The sequence below is a fragment of the Lates calcarifer genome, linkage group LG5 (assembly GCF_001640805.2).
Source record: "Lates calcarifer isolate ASB-BC8 linkage group LG5, TLL_Latcal_v3, whole genome shotgun sequence".
In the NCBI taxonomy this organism is placed as follows: Eukaryota; Metazoa; Chordata; class Actinopteri; family Centropomidae; genus Lates; species Lates calcarifer.
Genome location: NC_066837.1, coordinates 24,569,912 through 24,587,334, shown reverse-complemented (window position 1 = coordinate 24,587,334; position 17,423 = coordinate 24,569,912). Strand labels below are relative to the sequence as shown.

Here is a 17,423-nt window from a genome sequence, read left to right as displayed (position 1 = left end):
GCAGTTTCTATCAGCATCACGAAAACAGAAATACACAGTGGCTCTAGCTGCATTTTCTGATATTTCGCAAGGGTCAGTACACGGTCAAATGGTCAGAGACAAGGATGGAAAAACCTACAGAAATGAGAGTGAGGGGGATCAAGATTGACAGGGAGAGAAGCAGAATAGACAGATGCTGAGATAGTTCAAGAAAAAACAAGAGGTCAGATGTAGAAGTGCGAGGAAGTAGAAAAAAAAAACAGGTAGGAATAGACTTCTTTTGAGTATGTTTTGTAGAATCCCACATGACAGCGACAAGTTTAGCACTTTGTTACACGCTGGTACGCTGCATGTCCAATGTGTTACCCTTTCTCTTACCCTTGAAAAAATGTGCAAACCGCTTGACAGTGATAGTGAGTTAGAGCAGTGTCTCCTACTCTGTGCATTCCTTCATGGATAAGTCCTGTTTTATTTTCATAGAATCACTGAGGTGACTTATCACGTTATCTTCTACCCGTGACTGATACTGGAATAACTCTGCCAGCTCAACCCTTTGAAAACTTCTTTTAATGTTACTGTGGTAAAATCATATCATGAAATCAATTTACTCACTTTATTTCTTTCCCACCAGACATAATCTACTGTATGTATAGTTTTTTTTCTTATCACAAAATTTCATCCTCTTCTCGCTTGTTTCACTGCTTATTTCGCTCTCAGGAGAGGACAAATCTGACTTTATCTTACATTGGGAGACAGTCACGGAGGGAGACAGTCACGGAGGAGTGTGCTTTGATTTGACTTCAGCTGTGCATGAGGTAGTTGAATTCCTTGTTTCACAGTTCTACTTGGAAGCAAGATGACAAATGTGTATGAAAATGCTTTGCTGTAATGCACAATATTCAGTTTGCTCTATAACATGCTAAATCACCAGTATGGTGTATTTAAAGGTCTTTGAAGACAAAAGGTATTGATGATAAGTATTTTCAGCTAATGTCATCACCTTAAATTATAGAGAGTAAGCCTTTTTAGAGCCACTTTTTTAAATCCAGCCATTTAAGTGTTTTACACCACATATGGAGGATTGAATTGTTATTTCTAACAGCCAGCTCTTTAAATAAAGGCAAGGTGAGTGAATACTAGAGACCATCATCGTTACTCATCCCCTCTGCCAGTTTAATGAGTACACCATACTCAGTTCAGTTTTTTATTTTGGCGCTGCTTGCAAATGCATTTTAGTGCATAACTACAGATTTAAATAGCAGCAGGTCAGATATTTCTTTGAAAATGTGGATCATTTCATTTTTGTAAAAGCACTGCTTTTATTGTACTGCATTGGTATTTGGTATGTTCTTCATTGTTTAAATTTTAAAAGTTAAACGTCGATAAATCTGGGTGACATCTCAGTACCTTATCCTCTCCTCTGAAAACAAAAGCTAACCTGTAGCTATAAGAGCTCTGTCTGCACCTCTAAGGGAAGGGGCAGTTGTGTATGACATGAGTTTTTCGATGTGATTATCCTAAAAAGGCTTTATATTTATCAAGGAAAAGATGCCCTTATAAACATGCAAAATCTATATATTGTTCATGTTCTTGAGGTCTAGTGGAGTAGATTTACTCAAGTTCTGCACTTGTACTTGAGTATTTCCATTTTATGCTACTGTATTAATTTCTCAGCCATAGTTGCTAGTCATTTTTCACATTAACATTTAACATTAAATCTCTCAGGTATTTTTCATTTAACTTCAGGTTTTGCTATGATTGTTGGCACATTTCTGCCACCAGCTGTTAGTCAATTGAATAGTGTGAAACCAACTGGAGGATATGAATCACACCACCTACTTGTGCATGATACAAACAAAACAGGTATTCATTTATTGCTCTATGGACCATAGTGCTGCTAGTGGTCAAGAACTCCAAAGGGTATCTTTAACTTTGATTAAGCAGGTTTCAGGTTTGTGTGTAAGGACTTGTTGCTCTTACAGCTGCTCCAGATGAATGAATTAGGAGCTATTTAGGACTCATTTTCAGTGAAAATACCCTTGAAAAGAAGTTTGTTTTATATAAGACACTCCTATAGTACATAGAATTCCATTATTATAAAGATGTATGAGCAACTTAAGAAGGTGCTTAAACTTTGTGTCATCAATGACCAGCAGAGCAAATTCACTGCTCTTACCTCTCCTTGTAGTGAAAAATCGATTGTCACACAATCGTCGCTCCTCTCTCATTCCCTCCTCCTCACCTCCTCCCTAACTCCCTCCACGCTCCAATCTTATCTCCACCTGTCCATTCTGATCTGCCCCTCTTTTAAACAACCTCCTTTCTCCGCTGCTGAAATAGAGCAGCCTCCTATTGTGTGCCTCACAAAGCAACATTTTTCTGTCCCTTTGGGATGCGATCTAGCGCACAATCGTGGAGATTTGGCTTTGCTTGGAGGCTGCTGTGTTTTTTGCTCTATTTTGTGTCTGACCTCTCTTTTGTGGTGTTTTGTGGGATTTCGCTCAGCTGCAATGGGCAGTATCAGCCCTGTCGCACCCACTATAAACACTCTAATCTCTTCATAAATCTGCTCTGATTGGTTTTAGACAGACTGGCGAGGGATTGATGGACACTTGCATTCAGCAAAAGCTCCTTAACTGTATCGTTTGGCCAAGGACAAAAACATGTTGTCATATATATTGTTCCAGAAATTGCATTTCATCTGTGGACTTCATTCTGTTGTATCCTCAATAGGGAAAAATAGGATGACTCCCTACATCTTTTTCTTTCAACCTAGATCAGAGGATCAGTGTTTCAAACTGAGGAAAAGAAATCCTCAAATCATGAATCATATCTCAAAATACTCTACAGAGCTTCCTGTACCTGGTTTCATCTTTGATTTTTATCAGTCTCTTGGAAATAAGATCTTTAACAGGGCATTGTGATGTGAGTGTTAAGTAACACTAAATAATCACCATGCCAATGGCTTTTAATATATAGCTATTGCTGGTTTGTTTGTTTGATTGTTTCCTCCATTCTCTTTCTCTTTCTTTCTTAGCATATACAGTATGTTACTGTTAATTTACCACACATGGAAGTGGTGGAGGGAGTACACAGTTTGAGTCTAGCTGGTGAACATAGTGGAACATTTAGTAGCTATAGATAAAGATATCTTCAAAGATGTGTGAGTGTTGTGTTCACTGTTTAAAAAGTTATCAAAAGTAATTGTGTATTTAAAGATGATATGCTGATTAGTGAGCTTTAGAGGTGCTGGTACAGTAGGTGGATTATCTGTCTTTTTTTATGGTGATGAGCCCAGTCTGTGGACATCGACCTGCCCCAGTTCCCTGGTTAGAGAGTTACCTCAGAGCAGATGGAGAATTCAAAGGCCACGTTACACACATACACAGACAAGCACAACCAGCTTTACATTATTTACAACTGCCCAGTAAGCATTAATTCACATGTCTTGCCAACTTATCCATTATGTATTGAGTCAGCGAACAGTGTAGTTGACAACAATACATGAATAGCAATCACACACATGCACACCACATATTCAGCAAATGTATGTTTGTCTTTGGTCTCTGATGATTTATGACTAATGTATGAGGTTGTTTTCCAAACAAATCCAATCAATTCAACCAAAAACTTAACACGTGCTGTATTAATTTAGAAAATTAGTAACATTATAATTAAACTCTCATTCAAAAAAAAAAAAGACTATATAGTCTCATCACATCCTGTTTTAAGACCACCATATGTTCTCTTTGGAGACTGCCTCACCTCTTGACTCATGTCTTGTTTGTCATTTTCAAGCTCAAAGAATACATTAAAAGTTGTTTCATATGTGCTGTAGGAGACTTGACCACATTAATAATAGAATGGGAATCCTATGTTAGAGCCCAGTGTGCAGCTCTTACCACCATGTAGTTACCATGAGGAGACGTACACATCTTGTGACAGGGCTGGCTCAGGGATGTGACAGGGTGTCGGCTTGGGTTTTTTGGATGAGTGCTCTGGCTGTGTGGTGGGGCTAACAGGCAAGAGGTTATGTGTGTGTTTGTGTGAGGGTAGGTGCACGGGATGGGGAACAGGAGGAAATGCACGATGTAGTGCAGGGGCGAACACAGAAGGAACAAGACATGAAAATGAGATGTGACAGGAATTCTACCCAAACCACAGAGGTGTCGGTTTAAGATGCTGACATGAAAAAGAGTGAAGGATGACTGAGAAAAGGAGAATTGTGGTTGCATTGAGCTAAATGGAGTTTGTGTGTGTGTGTGTGTGTTTGTATGTTTTAGTGTGTGTTTGTGGGTGTACAATGTAGGACACACAACTACCAACTGACGTTTTGAATGAGGCTTTTCTCTTGAGAAACCACAAAAAATGTTGTACAAGAAAATGAAAAAGAAAAAACACAGGTATTGTGTTTGGTTTTGCAGAGTGTTTAAAGGAATAGTTTGACAAAAATAGACTTAATTGCTTTCTTGCTGAGAGTTAGAGGAGAACACTGATACCATTTGCATGTTAAATACAAGGCTACAGACAGTTAGCTTAGCTTAGCTTAGCATAAAGACTGGAAACAGAGATGGTTATGTCCAAAAATTTAAAAGACAATATATTGACAATAAAGATCACTAACAGGTAATATTTGTTTAATCGGTACGAAGGACAGAGAACCAAGTAAATTTTTGCTTAGTACCACTGATGTGAACTTGCTAGCTAAAACAGATGCACCAGCCCTATTTGTGTTTAGTCTCAGTCTGAACTCACCAGAAACTTGGGGTATTTCTGCTATTTCCCTTCAGTCTCATCACATGCAGACACATTTTTGTGTTAATTTACATTGCTGTGGTAAATGTGCTCCTAATCTCATCTTTCCATCAACTTTGCATGGAACCATGCCAGCTCTAAAATTCACCTACATTCTGTCTGAACACACATAGTGTGAGCCAGAGAACAGGCAGAGACTCCAAATTACCCTCTGCAAAACCTCAATGTAATGTTTTTTAGTCTTTGTAAACAAAAGGGTGGTGTCTTTGCATGTGTGTGTGTGTGTGCGTGTGTGCGTGTGTCGAAAAAAAATGGCCAAAATGAGCAAGGGCATATCTTAACACTGAGCCTGATTTTTCTTGTGGAATGAAAGAAAAGACTGAGGGCCTGTTGTGCCACAAAATGAAAAAGGATCGAGGGGAGAAACAAAGAACTTGCTTCTTTGAAGACGAATATTCTCGCTTGGCTGGGTGCTGCCACTGGTGGAATAAAGTTTTAAGTTCAGAAGAAGATGAAGTGCAAACACTACAAGGTATGTGCATTAGCATGTGCCACAGTCAATGTAGATAAATCAGATGGAATACCTTTAACATAAACAAGGCTAACAAATCCAGAAAAACATTCAATATGCAAAAAGTTTCACAAAGGCTGTTCACTTTTTTAGCTCACTTTGTTGGTTTTCAAAACAAATTCCATGCACATACTCACCCTCTTCCTTCAATCCTTGAGCATACTAGGTACTCTGCATTTAAAGTGAGACAAAAACACACACAAGTACACAAACGCACACCCTCACCACATCAATGATTTGTAGCAGCGTGAGGCCGAGGTCCACCACGATGGGTGCTGAGTCGTTCTGGACGGGTCTCTCCAGCCGATTGTAGTTGATCATGAGGTCGTGGTACAGCTTCCTCTGGTATACACCGCCATGACAACCTGGAGGGAAAAGAATTAGGACAGCGAAAATGGGAGAGGAGTCGAGGAGAGGAAAGAAAAAGAAGGAGCAAAAGAACAGAAGTGGTTTAGAGTGTAAGAGAGCAGGAGAGGGAGAGAATGAATAATAAATAATAGTTACCAGAGTTAAAGGGAAAGGGCACAAATAACAGGTGGGAAGGAAAGAACTGAAGATTTGAGGTAGTAGGCATGGAGAGCGTAATGGTGGGAGGAACTGACAAATTAAAATTCTGCTCTTTACATCATTTGCAAAGGCTCAATCAGTTTAACAAAACATGCTGAAAATTTTCTCCCACACATATTAATGCCTGTAACCTAATCAGCGCTATTATTGTAATTATTTCCAACACTGTTCATGCACTGCAAAATCTCTCAAGAAATCCTGATTAAGTCACGATATGCTAAATGTAATGAGCACATTATTAACGCAGTGAACTTTAATTGTGTTTACTGTGCTTTCTTTTAGTCTCTCCTGTATTCATTAGGCCTCATCAAGAGGTTTACACTGAACGATGAGGCACCCATCTTTGACAAGAATAAAATCTTACAGCACAGTACCCATTGCTAAGGAAGAGCCAGTCAGTTGTGAAAGTAGCATGTCTTTTTTTTGGCACCAGACTGTTTGCATAGTTTCTCTTTCACCAGTGCTGCTCTCATCGTAAAATTTGAAAGCAGGACAAAAACTGTAAGGTAATAAAAATTATTTCAAAGCCCAAATGAAATTAGTTAATACACCTAAATCCTAGTCATTTCATTTATCATGGTGCCTAATATCTTCATTAAAACACAGCCTATAAAAAAACAACACATAGCGCAAAAATAAATATTTTACAGATAAGTTTAATAATGTCAAGTGTCTTGTATGTAAGTAAAAAAATATTACAGCAATTCATAACTTGAGTGAGATTGATATGATTGAGGAAAATCTATCGGTGGGTTTAAAGCAGAGGAGGTTATAAGAGGTTATCATTACAGTTACACTAACTTGCAGTCTCCAACAGTGGAAAGCAACATTTACTCTTGACAGGCAAGTAGCAAGCTGTTAGTGCTAACGCTGGCTTCGTAGAGATAGCAAATAGCTCCTTTAAATCATTTGTTTGCGGTTTTAGAACTGCTGTTCTGGAAAGCATGGACAAACACATCAGGAATATAGGTAACTTTGTACAAGATTTCCAACAACTTATTATTAAAACTATTTCTAATAAGGAGTATGTTACTTTGTTCTGTGCTGTTGGCAACCATTGAACAGTAATGATGATGATATAAAAGATAATGACAGCCTGTCCCCTTACATTTACTGATAGAAAGTTCATAACAATATGTTTAAACATGATCATCTACAAATAAACCCTGTGTTGTATTGTGCCTTTATGTGATTGTTAACAGTCTAAAGAGAGACACAGGAAACAATGGCAGACAGAGATGAATATGACAACAAGGGTCCCATGGAATTGAACCATGGACAGCTATGTGCCTTAACCATCAGACACCCAATTGTGTCTCTGTCATCAGAATCCTTTGAAAAACGCTATAACTACATACAGTAAATGTCCTACATACAATGGCTTTAAGTAACCTACTCTCTGAAACCTGCAGGAGTCAGCTTCTTCTCTCTCATCAAGGTTTCCACCAACACACCATTCACAAAACTCCAGACTCCTTATCCTTCAGTGTCTCATCTCAGCCAGAACTGAAAAGGTCTCAGCTTGCATCTCCCCAGTGACCCTTGTCCAAATTAGATGTTGTCTCAACATATTCCAGCAATTATTGAGTGACAGCCAAGACGTGAGTGCACCCACAATGACTGAGTGGATGACTAATTAGCTAATGAGGCGAAAATAAACAAAGACAGCTCGCTCTGTGTTTGTGTGTGAGGGTGTTGGCGAGTGTCAGCTGGGGCACCCCTACATCTCAGCACGACAGGGAATCTGCATAATGGGTGAAAGTGGCAGCCAACAAAAGTGTTGAGAGTCCATGAAGTGAAACAAGCCAAGCCAAAACAAGCTGAACAGCAAAGAGCCCTGTCAAAGAGCTACTGTAAAAATCAACACATTTCTGAATGGATGGCAACATACTGCTGTTGATCTACTACAGTAAAATTAATCAAGTCATTCCTTTTATTTCCTGCATTACTTAGAGAGTGTTTCCATTGTTCCCAGCAAATACTAGGCTCAAATACTAGCGTCACTCCAAACCTCTCTGTGCCTCCTGCCTGTCAGATGGAGGAAGATGGCACAGTCAAGTATAGGAATTTCTGGACATATGGAGTATATCCTACTCCAGGACGAGAGGCAAGCATCTTACACAGCCTTGCTAACTATTACAGTAACAGGTAGACTGCAGTGTCTGCATGCAGTCTGTTGTTAGTTAGTTATGATGAGTTATTTCAGTTCATCCTCAGGCAGTGTGTCTGTGTGTCTGTGTTATTAGACTGGGCTTTAGTTTGCAGCGGGGCAGCCTCCTCTGAGCTGTATGTTTATCCTTACAGCATCCCATATGTGAAGCTCTATTTCAGTAATTCATTAGTTATGTAATGTCTTTCTTTATATATTGTATAATAGGTTGTAATAGTGCATTGCTATGCGTGTACAGTATCTGCAGCCTTTGATTCAAATCAAGATATTAGCCAGCATCCTTCGATGTTGACACAAAATACTTTTTAAAGCATAGTTGATTTGATAAAAGCTGTCAAGTTTAAAGAATAACTTAATCTTCTTTTTGTTGACTGACAATGCTTAACTTCTCACCTTGCTGAAGTGATGTAGAATTCAGAGTGTCAGTGCACTGTAGCAGGGTTGTGCTGGGTGTGGTTACTGGTGCAGCAAGCACTGACCACCCCCAGCAACACCCATCAGTGCTGTGGTTTGTAGCCTCTTGTTATGCCCCTTTTAGATGGGAATATTTTTATGTTTTTCAACCTGAAGTCATTTTAAAATAATACTCTAGGTGTATAAATGAATAAACACTTAGGTCTGCTTCTTTTTTTATTTGTGAGGTCAAACCATGAAATGAGGTGTGGCTCTACATTTAAAGTAAAATCACTACTTTAAAATGATCATGTTTTTAATCTGAAACTCATACATGACATGCAATGGGGGCAAAATGTCATTATCAGTCACAACTGGCTAGAGCCTAACAGGTACACATTTCAAGACTTTGAGTTGTCTATCGATCTTAATGTTGATCCCCATATAAGTCTACATTAATGTAATGTCAGTTGGCTCCAGCCTCTCTCTATAATTACTACAGAGTAAAGCTCTAGAGACCAAATCAATTATGCTGTAATCATTCAAAGAAATGTATAAAATCTTGTGCCATTAATTTCTTATAGAGACAAAAGAGGAGAGTGGTTTTTCTTTCTGTGAGGTTGACTTCTTCCTTGTTTTTGTTACAAACATTGACAGACAAGCCAAGCTTCAATCACTGGTGTAATACTGCTGCACATTAGAGATTTTTATAGTGTGTGAATGAATGGAAGAATGGAGTAACAGACAGGTGGACAGATTATTTAATGACTTCTTGAAATGAATGGCGAAACTGGACCTCTAATCCACTGTTCTCATGAAAGGTAGCTAGGAAGGTGCTGTTACAAGATTGTTGTGAAGGATAAGAAAAGATAGTCAAGAGAAAAGCTCATCTCTTGTTCAGCATGGCTTTACTGCCCCAGTGTAGTGTGATGGCTGACAGCGTGACCTGTCACGTTAAAGGAGGTCGCAAGGGTTTTAAAGAAGACCGGATTACTGTCTCATTATGTTGTGTAGGCCTGAGGGCAACTTCTACAGTGTCGCAAAAGTAAACAGGACAAAAATCAGTCTGCACTCTCCCTCTCCTGCCTTTCACACTTTGTCTCCCTTGGGTCTTTGGATGTATGTACAGCACCAGCCAGTGTATCAGTCAAGATGTGGTGCACAGCATGTAGTCATTATTTTGTGACTTCAACTGTGATCTTAGAGGTTGGTTTGAATCCCGTGTTGGCTTAGGAATGGGAGTGAAAATGAATGAGTGGCACTCTTCCCTGTCTCATTATCTTAACTGGCCAAGGTAGTGTTTATCAGAACACTTAACCTGTATGGTAAGAACAAAATTCTACCTTAATGGGGCTGGCAGTTACAACACAAGTCTCATTACTTCTGCACATATTCACTCACTGAGCACTTTACTAGGAACACATGTACACCTGCTTATTCACACCATTATCAATCAAGTGGCAGCAGTGGAATGCACCAAACCATGTAGATACAGGTCAGAAGCTTCAGTTGATGTTCACTTCAAACATCAGAATGGGGAAAATTATGATCTCAGTGACTTTGACCTTGGCATGATTGTTGATGCCAGATGGGCTGGTTTGAGTATTTCTGAAACTGCTGATCTCCTGGGATTTTTACACACAACAACAGTCTCTAGAGTTTACTCAAAATGGTGCGAAAACCAAAGAACATCCAGTGGCCTTGAGAGAGGTCAGAGGAGAATGGCCAGACTGGTTGGAGCTGGCAGAAAAGCTACAACAGCAGAAGGCTACATCAGGTTCCCCTGCTGTCAGCCAAGAACAGAAATGTGAGGCTGCAGTGGGCACATTCTCACCAAAACTGGACAGTTGAAGGCTGAAAAAACATAGCTGATCTGAGTAATCTGGATTTCTGCTGAAGCATGCACAGATGGTTGGGTCAGAATTTGGCATCAACATGAATCCATGGACCCAACCTGTCTTGTGTCAACAGTCCAAGCTGGTGGTTGTGGTTAATGTGTGGGGAAAGTGTTCTTGGGACACTTGAGGTCAGGTTAATACCAATCAGTCATGGTTTGAAATGACACAGCCTATCTGTATTGTTGTTGACCATGTGCATCCTTTCATGGCCACAATTTTCTGATCTTCTAATGCCTAATTCCAGCATTACAATGCACCATGTGACAAAGCAAACTTTGTTTCAAACTGGTTTCATGATCATGGCAGTGAGTTCAGTGTACTTTAGTTGTATCTCCAGACACCAGATCTGATTCCTACAGAACACCTTTGAGATGTGGTAGAGCAGGAGATTGGCAGCATGAATGTGCAGCTGACAAATCTACTGAAATAATGTCATGCAATCATATCAACATGGAGCAGTTAAATGTTTCCAACATTTTTTGGAATCTATGTCATGAAGAATTGAAGTTGTTTTAAAAGCAAAGGGAGGTCATACCCAGGATTAGTATTGTGTTCCTAATAAGGCACTTGGTGAGAGTATATTTGTACAATACACAAATCTTGTATAAAGCTGAACCTTTCACTCATGTATATAACTTTTGAATGTCTTTCTTTAATTTCTTGTTCAGTTTAATTCATTTATTTTACACAGTAGTTTAGTTAACAGTAATTTATATCTGTTTTTCTACCTCTTTTGTGATGCTGTGAGATGTGATGTTTCCCTCTAGGGATTATATTATCTTATCTTAGTTTTTTAAAGAAGGCTGTGTAAAGCCTGACTATGCCAAAACTCAGCTTGATGCTCACTGCACAACTCAACAAAATGAACATTTTCAATTGACCAAGAAGTGAAAAAGTAAATATAATAACAGTGGGTGCTGCTTTTTTTGTTTGTTTGTTTTACAAGCGCAAATGATTTTAACAGGATACCAAAGATTTTTGCCAACCTACTCGCAAACATTTTCACCTGAAATGCATCACAAACCACAAGTAAAAACTGTTACTACAGTCACTGAATTTCATTTTCAAATGCAACCCACATTTTTTTGCTTAAGAGAGGGCAGTGACAGGAAAGTTGCATCGCTCCAATGAATCAACACTGAAAAAATAAAAATCCACCACAGACAGCAATGCCATGAAAGCAGCTGAGCAATGGATGCTGCTGTGCCAAGCATGTTACTTTAGAATTTCAAATGGGAGTCAGAGATAAATAATTCTTGGTCTTGGCATTTGTTTTCAGAAGAGGGGCGGAGGTAGAAGTACTTAAAATAAGTTATGCTATTTCCTTTACAAGAATTTACTAAATAATGTTATGATAAAACTGGTTAGTGTGCTTTCCACAGTAATGGTCACATAACAAAATAAATAGAAATCCAACATACTGTAAACCTCTTTAGTATTAATGCAGTAATCCTACATTTTTTGTTTTCTTTATAGACAACTTATACTTTCTGACAGATAATGTTGTATTGCATCTTTAATATTCTTTTTTTTCTTTAAACACTTTTTTAACCAGCCTTAACTAGTGTCTTCCTTATGCTATGCTGATATGTAGACTCAGAAGTAACACTGTCAAAGCACAAAATCAACTACCTCCTCTCCCCCTCCACTCCCCCAGCTGCAAATGTTTGCATGTACAGTTAGAGCGTGTGAGAACTACTTGCACATACATTGAAAAATTTTGACCTCTAAGAGACAAATCCATATTTTATTCCCAGAAAAAGCCAAACTTCAGAGCTTTTAGCTGACATGCAGAATTCCTGCCCCAGATTTCCATGGCCAAACCACACTTCCCAGTTCTATCTTCTCTTGCGTCTCTCAGATCACAACTGTTGTTTCATTTTCTACAGTTATCAGCAAGAAACCCGGCACTCACTGATTTGCTACATGATCCACAACCTCACTAGAAACACTGAATGTATCAGTGCAGACAAAGCCCTAACGTACCCTGAAGGCATCTATCAACTTCAAATAGCTAGCATATATCTCTCTCATCGCATTAGTGACCTCTCATATTTCCATTTCAGAGCCCACTGGGGGTCTTATCCGACCCTCAATCATTAAAGCTCAGATGTATTGTATAAAAATAAAAAGGTTTCTTTTTATGGCTGAGATACAGCAGCAGTAGACATTACAGGCAATTCAGTTTACGAGCTGTTCACCCTTGAAAGCATTTGCTGCCTTCAAAATCATTTTTACAGACTTGGTGTCCACAGTGTGCTCATTTTCTACAGTCATAGACAATGATACTCAGAGGTGTAATAAATCACAGAGTCAAAACTTCCAAACTCCAGATGTCCGCTTTGTATCGCAGGCTTTCTGTTTTACATTTGTAGTTTCTAAGCCCAAGCAGAGGTATCTCTGGTGACATCACTATGACATAATCAGGGTCATTTTCAGACTTGATAAAAGTCCTCCAGAGGCACAGAAGACATACCACAGCTATTCTCACATGCTGAGTTTTACAAACCATAACCAGTAAACTGATCTTGATGTGTAAATTTAGTGGAGTGCTCCTCTAGTGAAAAATAGTTACATTTCAGATGAAAATACGAACATTTCAAACTGACACAGGTCCACAAAAACACCTGTGGAGTTTTTTTCATCTCTTCCCCTCTACTCAGCTATGCAATGTAAATTACTATCTGAAGATATATATTTTAACTCTAGACACTGTACATTTTTAACACGCAGACAAATACAGCTATTATTTATTTCTTATTTGCATCAATGATATTATTGTTGTAATAGGTAACACCTGACCTGCCATTACCTGGAACCTAGAGCACTAAGACAACACTGCAAAACACATGGAAAACACTGACAAAAATACTAACAGGCAACCAACATTAAAAGTAAGGGATTGTTTTCTTTAGCTGATCACACCATGCTCATATACCATGCATGATGTTAAGTCATAAAATGAAATATAGCTCAACCTCTCAGTAGGCCATATTTAAGAATTAGGTTAGAGTACAGTGAAGAGCAGCTGTGGAAAACTATATAAAATTCACCCCCCTAAGCAAAGTCCTAATCTGGGCTTTTCCCATCTTAGTGTACAACATGTTGGATCTTTTAAGGGCCAGAAGGCAACCCCTGACAGCTTGCTGCTTGCAGCAATATTAACTTTACACCAAGAGGGATGTTTGAGGACAGTAAGGCAAAGACTGACTCGAACTCAGGAGGTAGTTTGGTTTACACATAGTAGTCAAAATGGCATAGCAGAACAAAGAGCAATAAATACACAATAAATAAAATACATATAATGCACAATGACCCATTGTCATCCACAACCACTAGAGAAAAGGCAGTGGAAATGGGGACAGGCTCACTGTCAATATTCACAATGGGTGAAAAGGAAAATTACAGCTTGTTTAAAAGACCAGTAGCTAATAGGATAAACCTCATGTACCAATCAGTGCTCCCTCTTGCGAGTCCTGATAAAAACCACTGAGACAGTCGTCATTTGCAGTTTGCTGTTTAAATGCTTCACATATTGTTGTCATAGCTATTTCACATGTACGTTTTAGCTTACATGATAAACTTTTCCCTGATGGATTTCCCTTTCATTTTTCACATCAGTGTTGCTGGTTAAGATAATGGACTCTTCACATAAACACATTATGTGTTACTATATTGTTCATATTGTTCAGCTTGAGTCTCAAGACACATATCTACAGCAAAAGCACCAGTAATCATCACAGTTTGACATAATTGAACAACAAGCTGGAGAATAGATACCATTCAACTCAGGAAGAGTTAACATGACACAAGGACTATGCCATCACAGAGACAGATTAAATATTGATTAGTCTCAAGTGCTCTGAACACCTAAGTTTTAAATCAAATAACATTAAAGCAGTTGGTTCACAACTACCTGTAAAAGATCAACACATATCCTGCATATCCAGAATCTGAGAACTGGAGAAGACAGAACAGAATCTGATGGGGTCAGCTTATCTTCCTCTGGAATATCAAACAAGGTCACTCTGTTATCTTGGGAAAATAAGTTTGAAGGAGCACTTCCTCAGACCCAAGAGTGCACAAAAACATGATACATAAATGCAGAAAACATGAATCATGCAAGTTCTCAAAGTTACATGTTTGCTTCACATTTACAAGTAAGATCCATGTATGCTGTGAAGCAGAGTTTAAAGCCACATAAATTGATTACCCACCGCCATCCCCACTTGGCAACAAGTTGTAAACAACATTGACATATTACCAGTAAAAAGTGATCTGGCTAACCTGTTAGAAAACACCAGCCTACTTACACATCCAGCAGATATGGAGTAACATTAGCATTCAGTTGGAGTCAGGTTTAAAGCTCAAAATTCATTTTCTCTTAGCTTTACTTTGGTCTCAACTAATTCTGGAAGAAAATACTTCTCTCCTTAGCCAACAACTGATAGTTGTCCTATGGTAGCCTGCAATGGGTTTATATTTATGAGTTTTGTTTTTTTTAATGACAATAGAAACAATCTTGATGAGATCAATGAGACTGAACAAAAACAGGAAAGTTGCAGGCCCAAAAGCCAAAACAATGAGCTGAATGCTGAAAGACACTAAATGCTCATTAGAGCCACAGGGAACTACAAAGCAGAGTGGTATTAATTAGTCACTATGAGAAACCTCTTACACATTACACACCATTATTTTGTTTCATTGTGAATATAAAAATATGAATTAGTTATTAATTAGTGCAGCTTTAAACAAATGTTGTGTATTTAATCAGCCAGATTGTCATCAGGGGGACTGAGGCAGTTTAAAAGTAAAATACAATAAATCAGCAACAATAGAAAAGGACATTTGTCTGAGTCACTCCGGATGCAGATGCATGACTCATTCAATCAGGGACTTAGTTTCATTTACAAACATTTGCATTCAGAGATTCATGGAATAGCTGTTTTTTAAGCTGATGTTTTCCCAATCAACTTCAGCAGCAAAAAATGATTTAGCTCATATATAAACACAAGTTAGCAGTCCTAGCAGGAAACCACTCAACCTGTTATAGATTTTTTGAGACCTATTGCAAGTTGTAGACTTACAGTCATCTTTTTTGCATTTGTGGCATACAAAATATGTAGTTAAGTGTTTCCTATTTTTTCCACAGTAAGAATAATTGTTGTTACACTATCTCATTAGCAAACCACTGTCCAATCCAGAAGACATAACACATTGCGCCCTGAGAAACTAATTGGAGAGACTGTGTCTGGAACAGAAGGTGGACACAACAACAGCTAAATATGAACAAAGGAATAAGCCTGTGAACAGTCTGTGAAACTGCTTACGAATATGTTGCAGTGAGGCATTACCATTTTGACATATGGGAAAGAACACACAACTCTTGTCACCATTTTATTGTGTGATCAGGCAGAGCACCTGTGTGTCTGCCTTTGTAATAGCAGTTTAGAAGCTTTAAGATACAGTCCTCCTCAATTTGGTGTTAGTGCAGAGCCTTTGGGAGAGGCTGCAGCCTCCTTGCTTTTCAACACCTGTTTGCATGTTGCACCTCTATTTTCTCTTTGCTCAGTCAGCACAGCACACAATTCAGCTCCATCAATAGAACACGACAGAGCTTAGGTAAAATATGTATATTAAAAACCATCCAGAGATATAGAATGTAAATGAGGGATTCAAACATATTACAGAGATTTAACTTCCTCTGAGGGTCCTCGGGCTCTGCTCCACTGTAGTCACGCATTTAACAATCCTTTAGCTGCAGATTACACTGAGGGGATGAACGGCCCCAATGGGCTTCGTGCATCATTGCCGGGACGCCCTCTTTACTCTGGGCCAGATGTTGTCGGTCTATTAAAGAAGGCTCACTGGTGTGCGCGCCCGAGCACACACAAACACTGACCACTTGACCCACGGGGCTGCAAGCTTCAAAACTGAGTAATAAAACAATTTATTTAACTGTGGTTTGAGCTTGTCAGCCTTTAAACACACAGCTTTGTAACACCAGTAAAAATATTTGTAGCATTATAATAAGAAACATTTCCAACTGAAGCATCTGTAGTCAACTCCTTTGCATGCCTTTTACAGTTGTGGATACAGATGTTCCTGTTTCTGTCCTAACTGCAGCTCTCATCTTTCTGACAAATATTTCTGCAAATGACAAAAAAAAAATCTAAAAGGCGCCACGCTGCATCTTTTTTCTTTCAGTTTCATTTGGCGTAGCTTCTGATAGATATGGACAGAAGGCTGCATCAGTGACCCACCTTGACAGCAGAATGTCGCCCACAGGTAAATTCCAATCAGTACAGATCCAGCACACCTCCGAGGCTCCATGGCAGCAGCGGAGCAGAACTCCACTCTGTAGCCCACTGGAGATGTCAAACTTCGAGGGAGTGCAGCTTTTTCAGACTGCTGGTGCTGCTCTCTCTCTCTCTCTCTCTCTCTCTCTCTCTCTCTCTCTCTCGGCTTGTCGGATGCTGGAGGAGACGCGCGCGCGCACACAAATCCTGAATGTCTTCTCTGCTCCTTGTGTTTCGGGTCGACTGTTACCTCAAAAGTCACTTTGGATTCATCTCTCTGCTCTCTCTGGCTCAGCTGTATTTCTTTATATCAGACATCTCGAGCGTGTCCTCCGCGTGTTTCCTGTCGTATGAGAGTGCGGTGATGATGACAGCCAGCGGACAGGTGGCTGCTGCTGCGCAATGCCGTCAACTTCGTCATGGTTTGTCCCCTCCAGTCATTTCAGGAATCATCCTCATCTGTTTTATGGATAATGACTAGAGGAAAGATGACCACGCGCAATCTCAACACGCACATAGGAATCTCCATCAAAGGGCGACAGGCCCCGCCCCCCTCGACTTTGGAAAACTTTTATTTCATTAGTGCACACACCTACACCAGACATTATCTCTGTCCTCTGCTCAACTTCATCCTGGTCCTCTCCTCCTCTTCCTCCTAAGGACGGTGAAAAGGATGAGACGAGAGAAACAATAAAGAATGTCCTGTATAAAATCTGTCTGTCTACCTCCAAACTGTTCTGTCTTGTCACTCATCAGGTATTCTCTGCCTGCACCTCTCTTTCTTCACTGTG

General features: G+C 39.3%; 1 protein-coding gene across 1 annotated transcript in view; it reads right to left on the bottom strand.

Annotated features, from left to right (window-relative positions):
• chrna8 (cholinergic receptor, nicotinic, alpha 8) overlaps positions 1 to 16,683 on the bottom strand; it is a 39,910-nt gene extending 23,227 nt beyond the window's left edge. Inside the window, exons 1-2 of the mRNA XM_018664577.2 lie at positions 16,597 to 16,683; positions 5,531 to 5,670 (exon numbers count right to left, since the gene is read on the bottom strand). Of these exons, the coding sequence (XP_018520093.1) occupies positions 5,531 to 5,670; positions 16,597 to 16,666 (210 nt within the window). The 5' untranslated portion in view covers positions 16,667 to 16,683. The remainder of the gene's footprint in view (positions 1 to 5,530; positions 5,671 to 16,596) is intronic.
• Positions 16,684 to 17,423: the final 740 nt, after the last annotated feature.